The sequence below is a fragment of the Neomonachus schauinslandi genome, chromosome 3 (assembly GCF_002201575.2).
Source record: "Neomonachus schauinslandi chromosome 3, ASM220157v2, whole genome shotgun sequence".
NCBI classification, from domain to species: Eukaryota; Metazoa; Chordata; class Mammalia; order Carnivora; family Phocidae; genus Neomonachus; species Neomonachus schauinslandi.
Window position 1 is genome coordinate 165,595,494 of NC_058405.1, and position 11,539 is coordinate 165,607,032.

Sequence of the window (11,539 nt, forward strand, 5' to 3'; positions counted from 1 at the left end):
CTTGGCTGTTTCTGGATAATGAATGGGAAGAAGTCAGTTTTATTACCATGCTTACCCAGATGGCTCATAGGCCCACATTTCACTCTCCCTTCTGGATAAGTGAGCTTTTTATGGTTCACTTTTAGTGTAGCTACTTTTAACTCAGGATCTGCGTTGTGTTAACCTGATGATTAAATTATGATGTGTATTCCAATCCAAAAAATTAGTTCTTGTTTATTCTCTTCGTAGTTCTGCCTTTCTGGTTGAAACTTGAATAGGATGATCTTCACGATTATCTTGTACCTTCAAATATGTTGGTTCTCAAACCCATTAAAGTTAGTGCAAGAACCACAACGGGTTCCTGTGAAACATGGGGATTACCAGTCACCACCTCCAGAAATAAATTCTGATTCACTGAATCTGATGTGTAGCTTAAGGATGTACATTTTATATGAGCATCAGATTCAGGTGGTCCAGGCACCATGCTTTGAACAAACACCTATGAATATTTTGTCATATTTAAAATAAAATATATTTCATTGAAATAAAGGTTTCCAAAGTAGAATTTCCTCTCCATTACTGGTGGTGTTAAAGCCAAATCTAGGTGAACTCATTCAATAAGAATTAATTATTCACTTGTATGTTAGAAGCACATTCCAGGGTGGGAATGGGTATCAAGGTATCTGGTGAAAGATATCTAGTAGAAAGTTTGACTCAGGTAAAAGACTATTCCAGATAGCTGGATATCAAAACTTTAATTTTCAACTGTATAGAATGAGATAATGAAAGATTATATCATGGTTTAAAAAAGAGGTAATGGGAATATTTTTCTGTTTGTATTTTATTCATTTCCACAGCTGGATTTTGATGGCACCATTACTATAGAGGAGCAGATTGTCCTTGTGCTGAAAGCTAAAGTACAGTGTGAACTCAACATCACAGCTCAACTTCAGGAAGGAGGTAAAGGTGCTAAAAATTATGTCTTCTTGTGTCCCTACCCTACCCCAGTCCTCAAAAAGACTCAAATTCCCCTTTTAAGAAGTGGTAGGGTGTTCCTCATCAGTCACTACATATTTTCATATGAAGGATCATGTAGCAGAATCATGCTCTTTTCATTTCTTTCTTTCTTTTTTTTTTTTTTTAAAGATTCTACTTATTTATTTGACAGAGAGAGACACAGCGAGAGAGGGAACACAAGCAGGGGGAGTGGGAGAAGGAGAAGCAGGCTCCCCGCTGAGCCAGGAGCCCGACGTGGGGGCTCAATCCCAAGATCCCAGGATCATGACCTGAGCTGAAGGCAGACGCTTAACAACTGAGCCACCCAGGCGCCCCACTCTTTTCATTCCTTTAACCAGAAGCTCTTCCCTCCCTATGGACAGAATAACTTGCCTGATTTTTGAGTTTCAGAATAGCAGCTGGGCATGTGCACATCGGTCTCTCAGGCCTCTCTTTGGGATCTGTTTGCTTGCAGAGAGCATGCATCCTGGTTTGCCCTTAACCAGGTAGTAAGCTTGGAGGGACAGGCTCTGTTCGTGTGCATATTGCTTGCAGTTTTAGGTAGTATATATGAATATCAGAGGAATAGACAAGCAGGCCTTTTTATATGTACCTAGGCCCTGTTCTCAAAAAAAAATGTTCTTCTTAATAAAATGATTATTTAATTTCCATATGCCTGGCTCTCTATGTAATTTCTTGACTGGTTCCACATTCAAGTGGGGAACTAGATATGTAATTTCTCAGTTAGTTCCAAATTCAAGTGGGGAACTAGAAAAACAAAACGACAACACTACAAGTGAGCTTGTGGTCACCTTGGTGCACTTGGGTGGCTTACTGTTGTAACTGCTCAGGAGCTTGTGGCTTGTGCTACTTGGGGCCTGGTGATCACTCTCAATTCTTACTGGAGCCATTGAGAAAAGTTATTTATTGGAATTTTTGGAGTAGTAGGTAAGTTACAATGTTTTATATGGGAAAATGCCTTGCCCTTATAGTTGAGTATAATTAATGAATTTTTTAAAAAGGGAGGTGCTATTTACTGAGCTTCCCTCAATTCCCAACAGTCTGAATGCAGCAGATGTCTTTAAAGCTATGCCCTACTAAAATGAACAACTCAGGAAACAACAGATGTGGGCAAGGATGTGGAGAAAGGGGAACCCTCTTATGCTATTGGTGGGAGTGCAAATTGGTGCAGCCACTCTGGAAAACAGTATGGAGGTTCCTCAAAAAGTTAAAAATAGAACTACCCTACAACCCAGCAATTGCACTACCAGGTATTTATCCAAAAGATATAAACATAGTGATTTGAAGGGGCACATGCACCCCAGTGTTTATAGCAGCAATGTCCACAATAGCCAAACTGGGGAAAGAGCCCAGATGTCCATCAACAGATGAATGGATAAAGGAGATGTGGTATATATACCCAATGGAATATTATTCAGCCATCAAAAAGAATGAAATCTTGCCATTAGCAATGACGTGGATAGAACTAGAGAGTATTATGCTAAGCAAAATAAGTCAGACAAAGACACCATATGATTTCACTCATATGTGGAATTGAAGAAACAAAACAGATGAACATAGGGGAAGGGAAGGAAAAATAAAATAAGATGAAATCAGAGAGGGAGGCAAACCATAAGAGACTCTTAAGCCTAGGAAACAAACTGAGGGTTGCTGGAGGGGAGGTCAGTGGGGGGATGGCATAATTGGGTGATGGACATTAAGGAGGGCACTTGATGTAATGAGCACTGGGTGTTATAGGCAACTGATGAATCACTAAATTCTACCCCCGAAACTAATAATACAGTATATGTTAACTAAATTGAATTTAAATAAAAGATTTAAAAAAAAATAAAGCTATGTCTTAGGGGCGCTTGGGTGGCTCAGTTGATTAAGCTTCAGACTTTTGATTTCAGCTCAATTCGTGATCTCGGGGTTGTGATATTAAACTCCGCACTGGGTGTGGAGCCTGCTTAAAACTTTCTCTCCCTCTCCCTTTGCCCCTCCCCGCCTCCTCTTCCTCCCTAAAAAAAAAAAAAAAAAAGCTATGCCCTATAATGAAATATCTAGTTTAATCTACTTCATTCTAATTGCCAAATACTTAATTTAAGAACATTTAAAGTTTATAACTTCTCCCTCTTGAATAATATAAGCAATTTGAAATACTTTAATTACTTCCAAATTATATTATTGTCATATAATTTTATATTAATAAAGTCATATAGTTTCATATTAATTATATGTTATAATTTTTCTTCAAGATGAAGTATGTCTTTTTGTAAGATTTCTTTACATTAGAACTTGATTGCAGTGAACACTCTCAGTGTTTGTCTGAAAAGGTGTTTATTTCAGTCTTAATCTTCAAAGATACTTTTTCTGGACATATGATGCTTGGTAGAGAATTATTTACTTTTCATACCTGAATATTATTTCACTTTTACTCTAGCTTCCATTGTTATTAGTGACAAATCAGTACTCAGTCTTTGTTGATGATTAGTTTTTTCTCTCTGGCTCCTTTTAAGAGCTTTTCTTTGCATTTGATGTTCTCCGGTTTTATCTGCACTCAGGAAATGGATATGGATTCTAGGTATGGATTCATTTGATTTCTGAAGTCTGAGAATCTGTGTCTTTAGTCATTGGTGGGAATGGTTTGCTGTTTTGTCTGAAACTTTGCTCTCTCCCATTCTCCTAGTCTTTCCATCTGGAACACTAATTAAACAAATGTAGGACCTTCTCACCCTACTCTTTGTGTCTTCAAAAAATAAATCAGATGAAATAATATGGCAAAATATGAGCAAGTGTCAATTCCAGGTGCCGTATATATATAATATTTTATTTTATTTATGAAAAATTGTAATAAAAAGAAAATACAAATTTTCTTCATGCCTATGAAAGTGAAAGAAGTATAAATGCAAATACCTAGCTACAAAATGATTCAAGTAGTTAAAAACAAAACCCAAAATATTATTGATCCTGGTTTGACTTCACAAATGTATGGTTACACTCTATTATGGGTAACTATAGAACTGGAAAGAGACAAAGTTGGAGTTTCCAAATTTTAGACTGTTTTGTGTGAAGATCATGGTGTGACAAGCCCTCACTAATAAGTAGTTTGTCCTGGCACACACAAAAGATGACAAGAAATGTAATTAATGGTGTTAATTTATAAAGAGAGATTGGTGAATCATCAGGCAATTAATTAGTTTCTTGGTAACTGATGAAAGTATTTACTCACATAGGATGTGAAATGGTGATCAAAGAGTAGATGTTAATTAAGATCTCTGTATGAGCTGTGTGAGGCCATGGCTTCCCCAATCCTTTCAACGTTTGTGAATATTTACTATTCTCTTTGTCAAAGAGCCACCAGAGAGATGAACACAATCTACAGAAACATTATTTTTGAGGAATGTTGGTTTTCTGGATTTTGGGGAGTGTGTGTGTATGTGTGTGGGGTGGTATCTTGTAAGGAACTAGAAAACTGTCCCCCTTAGAGCATGAGGAAAATATCAGCTGATTTGTCTCCATGGTAGTTTAAAAACTACATAATTATAGAATAAATGGTCATTGGGTTTTAAACTTGTATGAAGACCTTATTTCATCATGTAACTAACTCTTGCCAGAAAATATCATGATATTGCAGCATACATTTTATCTATCATCTACCTATCTATCATCATCTATCTATCATCTATCTATTTTAGAGACAGAGATAATACAAGTGGTGGGAGGGACAGAGGAAGAAGGAGAGAGAGAATCCCAAGCAGGCTCCACGCTCAGTGCGGAGCCCTGCACGGGTCTCAATCTCACAACCCGGACGTCATGACCTGAGTCAAAATCAAGAGTTGGGTGCTTAACTGACTGAGCCACCCGGGCACCCCTGCAGCATACATTGTAGGGGGACAACTAGTTGTCAGAACACAAGAATGTGTGTCCAGGTCCAATTTTTGTAGATGCACAATAGACATCTGGTAAAGGATTGGACAGTACAGATAAAATGAGGATGCATGACTTGTTAAAGACAAAGTGAGTGGATGTGAAGCCATATGGAATGGTAGTAAGATACAGAAGAGTGTCTAGGGTAAAGTTGGTGAAAGAGGTTGATTCATTGCACTCTGTTTGAATGAGAAACAAAAACAAAACATAGGTAATGGTGGAAAGAAGCCAGTGAAGCTGTGCACCAGAAGCAAGAGTCAGTGTGATGGGTTTCTGGGTTGCTTGTGATACGTAAAGTATAGGCTTTTATTATGGGAGCAAAGTGAGGCTGTTTCCAAGAAAATGTTCTCTTCTATAAGAACAGTGTGGGTGAGGGAAGACATTTTCTTTTTCTTATTGCTTCAGCAATCCCCAAAGCAAATCGAGTTGTTTGTTTCCATGTGATATGGAGGACACTAAGAAGTTAATTTCAGGTTTATGCTGAATTCTTTTCTGTACAGATCAGGGTTTGCCTGACTATTCAAAACTGAACAAACAACTTGACATCATGAACATCAGTTAGAGCAAAATTCCTCAGCCGCAGTAGTGTACTTGGTAACAAAAAAATTGAGAGAGCTATAATGGATAGGACTTGTGGTAGCAGAATAAGGGTCCCCAAAGATGTCCATACCCTACCTACCTGGTGTTATGCCTGTGTATGCTATGCTACATAGCACAGGGACACTGCAGGTGGGATTACAGGCCTTAAAATGGGGCAATTACCCTGGATTATCTGGATGGGCCCCATGTGGTGTATGCGGTGGATGAATCAGGAGGGGAAAAGGAGAGTGGAAGAGAGACTTGACGAGAAGGGTCACCTTGACTTGTTGACTTTGAAGATGGAAGGAAGGAGTCATAAACCAAGGAATATAAGTGGTTTCTAGAAGTTGATCGCCAGCAAGGAAATGGGGAACTCAGTCCTAGCTGAACTCACTGGACTTCCGACTTACAGAAATAGTGAGATAGTAAGTTTGGGTTATTTGAAGCCATTACGTTTGTGGTAATTTGTTATGGTAGCAATAGAAAAAATGAACACAACACTCATTAAAAGTAATCTCATTTTGAAACGAAGAATATGCTCTCTTCCTGGAAGTTCAATACACAACTAATGGAGAGCAGTCCTAAAGAACACACAACGTTGACTCTGAATATTTGTTAAGCCCCTGCCAAGTACCGGGTGGCTAAGGCATGGAACAAAACAGACAAAATTCCCCACCTTTAGGGTCCCTGTGGTTTAAGAAACCAGTAATAAAATAACACTTGCTATTGGAAGGCAATGAGAGCTCAGGTAAAAAGTATAGAAGGAAGGGGTGTAAGGAGTGTCCTGAAGGTAACTATAAATGGGGAAAGTTTACTCAGAAGTGACCTGTGAGTAAAAGTCTATAGGGCAGAGGGGAATAAACCTTAAGCCATCTGGTGAACGCACTGAATTGAAGAGAGAGCTAGGAGGACCTTTGCAGAACTGAGGTCAGGGAGATGAGTATGGGGGAAAGCAGATCTTGCAGGGCTTTCAGGCTTTGTAAAGACTTGGCTTTTGCTGGGAGTGAGAGGGGAAGCCTTTGGAAGATTTTGGCTTACTGTGTGAATGAATGAAAAGAGAGCAAGAATGGAAACTGAAAGACCAGATTTACCTTTCAATGAAAACTTTCTTTAATTTATGTGTAAAAAACTAGAATGGCATTTTGAATTCACTAGCTAATTTAAGAAATTTCCACTTTTAAATTCCCTTAAGGTTGAGAGAAGCGTATCAAAATATTTAAGAGTGAGTGGTTATGCTGTCTGCAATTTACTTTAAAATACCTCAGCAAAAAATAAATTAGATGAAATAAATATGGTAAAATATTAGCAAATGTCAATTCTGGGTGATATGTGTATGTGTATATATATATTCAATGTTCTGCTTTATTTATGAAAAAATTTTTGTAATAAAATTTTTCCCCATGTCTATGAAAGAAAATGAAATGTAAATGCAAATACCTAGTTTTAAAATGATTCAAGTAGTTAAAAACAAAGCCCAAAATATTATTCTTCACAAATGTATGGTTACACTGTGTTATGGTTACATTATATTATCAGTTCAGTTATAGAACTGAAAAGAGACAAAGTTGGAGTTTCCAAATTCTAGATTGTTCTGTGTAAATATCATGGTTTGACAAGCTTGGACCATGGGTGTGGCAATGGAGGTTTTGAGAAGTGCTAGGGTTCTGGATGCATTTTGGCTGGTTAATTGCCCCCACTCCAAATCTTTATACTTGATTCTTGAGGAGAGTAGAGCTTGTGAGAATTTTGTTTGAGATGAGTGTTAGACTCAAATTACTAGAATTATTGATAAAAAGAAAAAAAAGAATTATTGGTAAAAAGAAAAAAAAGAATTATTGGTAAAAAGGCAAACTCAAATCTTGGAGCTTACCTGGGAAGCTCTATCTGTTTCAGGTATCATATTTTTTATCAGCAAGTTTTTAAAATCTAGGGTAAAAAAATGTAGCTACAACTATGATAGAATTTTACTACAGTTGTTCACAATGAATTCCAATGTTTCTAATGTATTAATTGCTATAACTCATATATAGCAGAATCACTAAAATATTTTTAATTTATGCAAATCAAATGTTCCTCTTAATGGACCAGGTGAGATGGATGAATCTTAGGACATTTGCATCGTATCTACCCCATTCTAGTTTCCACAACTACCAATTTGTTTTACATTTTGCTGCAGGTGGAGACCTAAAATTTTGTATTTTGAGCGCATTTACTGTCCGGTTCCAATTGCATTTTTGTTTATTTGCTTTTTAATTTTTTTCTTTATTAGAGGGAAATTGTTTCCCAGAATGGGATGGACTCATTTGTTGGCCCAGAGGAACAGTGGGGAAAATATTGGCAGTCCCATGCCCTCCTTATATTTATGACTTCAATCATAAAGGTATTGAATTTTTCTGAAATGATTAATTTGGAACAGTGCTGGGTGGCTAAGGCATGAAAGCCAAGAGAATTGAGCAATCTCAATGTTTTTCTTCATGTCTTTACAGGAGTTGCTTTCCGACACTGTAACCTCAATGGAACGTGGGATTTTATGTACAGTTTAAATAAAACATGGGCTAATTATTCAGACTGCCTTCGTTTTATGCATCCAGATATCAGCATAGGAAAGGTAATGATAATTTTTTGTATTTGTGAACCCCACAAGGAAAATGGGATAATATTTTTATACATTTCTTGATTGCCAACTATTATATATAAAAACCCCTTTATTCTAGGACACAAATGTCCTAAAAGATAAAAGCAAGGTTGGAATCTTTTTAGCTATCCAGTTAAGGAATGGTGTAGGACCTGAAACATTCTGGTATTTTCTTGAGGTTAGAGTTATCTGGCTAAGATATATGCATATATACTTATAAGTATGTGTCTGTGTGTATTATGTTATAGTACATTATGTTTACATTATATTATGCTATATTAAATATTTTGCTTAAATATCGAAATAGGTAGTCAGCAACATGATTTATGATTTCTTTTTTGTTACCTATGAATGGCTACATCTCATTTCACTCTATATTCCTAAAGGAGCTTTGTATTTTAAAGATGTATTTGTTGGGGCGCCTGGGTGGCTCAGTCGTTAAGCGTCTGCCTTCGGCTCAGGTCATGGTCCCAGGGTCCTGGGATCGAGCCCCGCATGGGGCTCCCTGCTCCACGGGAAGCCTGCTTCTCCCTCTCCCACTCCCCCTGCTTGTGTTCCCTCTCTTGCTATGTCTCTCTCTGTCAAATAAATAAATAAAATCTTGAAAAAAAATAAAGATGTATTTGTCATTTCATAAGATTGGCCAGTAGGTGATTTCTTTAGTATATGAAAGATCAGAGCTGTAGGATCAAGGAGAAGCAAAGGGCATCCCATAGGTCTTCCAGATGACACCTTGATTTTACACATGAGTAAACTGAGAACCAGAGATTAGGTGTTAGTCAGAGTGACCCAGCTCACTGATGACAGGATCTAAAACTGAATCCTGATCTCCAAATTCCTCATCAGTGCTATTTGCAGTATAGCAATCATATGTAAATGTTGGAAACTTCTAGATAGTCACTTTTAAGTGATAGGTGATGCTTTAAGTCATGCTTAAATTCCTGTCACTCAGACTTCGTGAGTAAAATACATGATGATATATGCATATGATGTTAGGAGTTAGTATGATAAATGGATGTATAAGTGGCTTTTATGGGGATCCTGAGAACAGTCTATCATACATAAACTCTACCAGCATTTTTCTTCATGCTTGATTTTTTTGGAAGGAGGGGGAGTAGGGAGAGCAGTAAGGGAAGCAGTGAGTTGAAGATTTCTTTGATTTTGCACTAATAATCAGGACTTTCTTTCTTTTTTTTTTTTAAGATTTATTTATTTATTTTTTGACAGAGAGAAAGACAGCGAGAGAGGAAACACAAGCAGGGGGAGTGGGAAAGGGAGAAGCAGGCTTCCCCCGGAACAGGGAACCTGATGCTGGGCTCGATCCCAGGACCCCGGGATCACAACCTGAGCTGAAGGCAGATGCTTAATGACTGAGCCACCCAGGCGCCCCTAATCAGGACTTTCTTAAGATTTAAAAAATTTATTTATTTGAGAGAGAGAGCAGAAGCAGAGGGAAAAGCAGACTGCCTGCTGAGCGGGGAACCCCCCCTTTTGGGGCTTGATCCCAGGACCCCGGGAGCATGACCTGAGCCAAAGGCAGATGCTTAAGTGACTGAGCCACCCAGGCACCCAGTAATGAAAGTTTTTATAAAAGCAACAAGAAGTAAAAAAAACAAAAAAAGTGTGCATTGAGAATAAACATCTTTATTGGGGGGAAATAAGACTAAGATTTTTTAAACATCTATTGTCTTGTTCCTTAAATAATTTCCTTATTGTTGGTTTGACAAAATGAGACAGTTACTTTTATTTGCTTATTTTTCAGCTTTCATATTTTATTATTATTTTTTAAATTAACATATATATTATTTGTTTCATGGGTATGGTTCTGTGATTCATCAGTCTTATATAATACCCAGTGCTCATTACAACACATACCCTTCCCAATGTCCATCACCCAGTTACCCCATCCCCCACTCATTTCCCCTCCAGCAACCCTCAGTTTGTTTCCTAAGATTAAGAGTCTCTTAGGATTTGTCTCCCTCTCTGGTTTCATCTTGTTTCATTTTTCCTTTTCTTTCCGTATGATCCTCTGCCTTGTTTCTTAAATTTCACATATCAGTGAGATCATATGATAATTGTCTTTCTCTGATTGACTTATTTCACTTAGCATAATACCATCTAGTTCCATCCATATCACTGCAAATGGCAAGATTTCATTCTTTTTGATGGCTCAGTAATATTCCATTGTGTATATATGCCACATCTTCTTTATCTATTCATCTGTCGATGGACATCTGGGCTCTTTCCATAGTTTGTCTGTTGTGGACATTTCTGCTATAAACACTGGGGTGCATGTGCCCCTTCAAATCACTATATAGTGTTTATATCCTTTGGATAAATAACTTATTGTGCAATTGCTGGGTCATAGGGTAGCTCTATTTTCAAATGTTGAGGAACCTCCATACTGTTTTCCAGAGTGGCTGCACCAGCTTGCATTCCCACCAACAGTGTAGGAGGGTTCCCTTTCTCCGCATCCTCGCCAACATCTGTCATTTCCTGACTTATTAATTTTAGCCATTCTGACTGGTGTGAGGTGGTATCTCATTGAGGTTTTGATTTGTATTTCCCTGATGCCAAGTGATGTTGAGCACTTTTTCATGTGTCTGTTGGCCATTTGGATGTCTTCTTTGCAGAAATGTCTGTTCAGTCTTCTGCCCATTTCTTGATTGGATTATTTGTTCTTTGGGTTTTGAGTTTGATAAGTTCTTTATAGGAGACAGTTACTCTTAGTAAAAAGATGGGAAAGAACTCTTCTGATAGGCCATAAGGTTATTAAATTCGTTAGAGTATTATATTTAAAACAGCAGCATACTGTAGAAATTACCATATAATCCATCTCATGTTTAAAGGTTAAATGAACTTCTGCAAAGCAATTTAGCAATATGTGTTTAAAAAACTTCAAAGTGGTCATATCCTTTGATCTTATAAAGTTACTTCTAAGATTCAAGTATAAGGATTTGGATTGTTGGGAACTGAGTGGACAAAATGTTCTTTGGACCATTGATTTTTATAGTGAATATTCTGAAGAATTTAAGTTTATTCTGAAGAATTTAAGTTTCCAGTGAAGAATCTTCCAGAGAAGGTTAAATAAACTCATAAAAATGTTTTTTGTAAAGAGTTTGTGGCCTTAGAAAATTCCTTTGTTATACAGTTAACAGAAAAAAAAATCAGGTAATAAAGTTGTATGTCAATTGGGAATGTAGACACTCAAAACAATAGAAAATGCTGCATAGAGATAGGATGAAAAGAAATACATGAAATACAGTGTTTCTTTTTGGTTGATAGGAATTCAGGAGATCCTCCCCCGCTTTTGTGTTTCACACATTATCCAAATATTTTCTCTTTTCTTTTCTTTCTTCTTTCTTTCTTTCCTTTTCTTTCTTTCTTTCTTTCTTTCTTTCTTTCTTTCTTTCTTTCTTT

General features: G+C 37.2%; 1 protein-coding gene across 2 annotated transcripts in view; it reads left to right on the forward strand.

Annotated features, from left to right (window-relative positions):
• Nucleotides 1–11,539, forward strand: part of PTH2R (parathyroid hormone 2 receptor) — a 76,645-nt gene that overhangs the window by 16,961 nt on the left and 48,145 nt on the right. Inside the window, exons 2-4 of one of the 2 annotated variants that reach the window (XM_021703219.1) lie at nt 837–939; nt 7,754–7,864; nt 7,971–8,092. In XM_021703219.1, coding sequence (XP_021558894.1) covers nt 837–939; nt 7,754–7,864; nt 7,971–8,092 — 336 coding nt within the window. Of the gene's footprint in view, nt 1–836; nt 940–7,753; nt 7,865–7,970; nt 8,093–11,539 lie in introns of those variants that run through there. The other variant, XM_044913393.1, reaches the window with a different exon arrangement.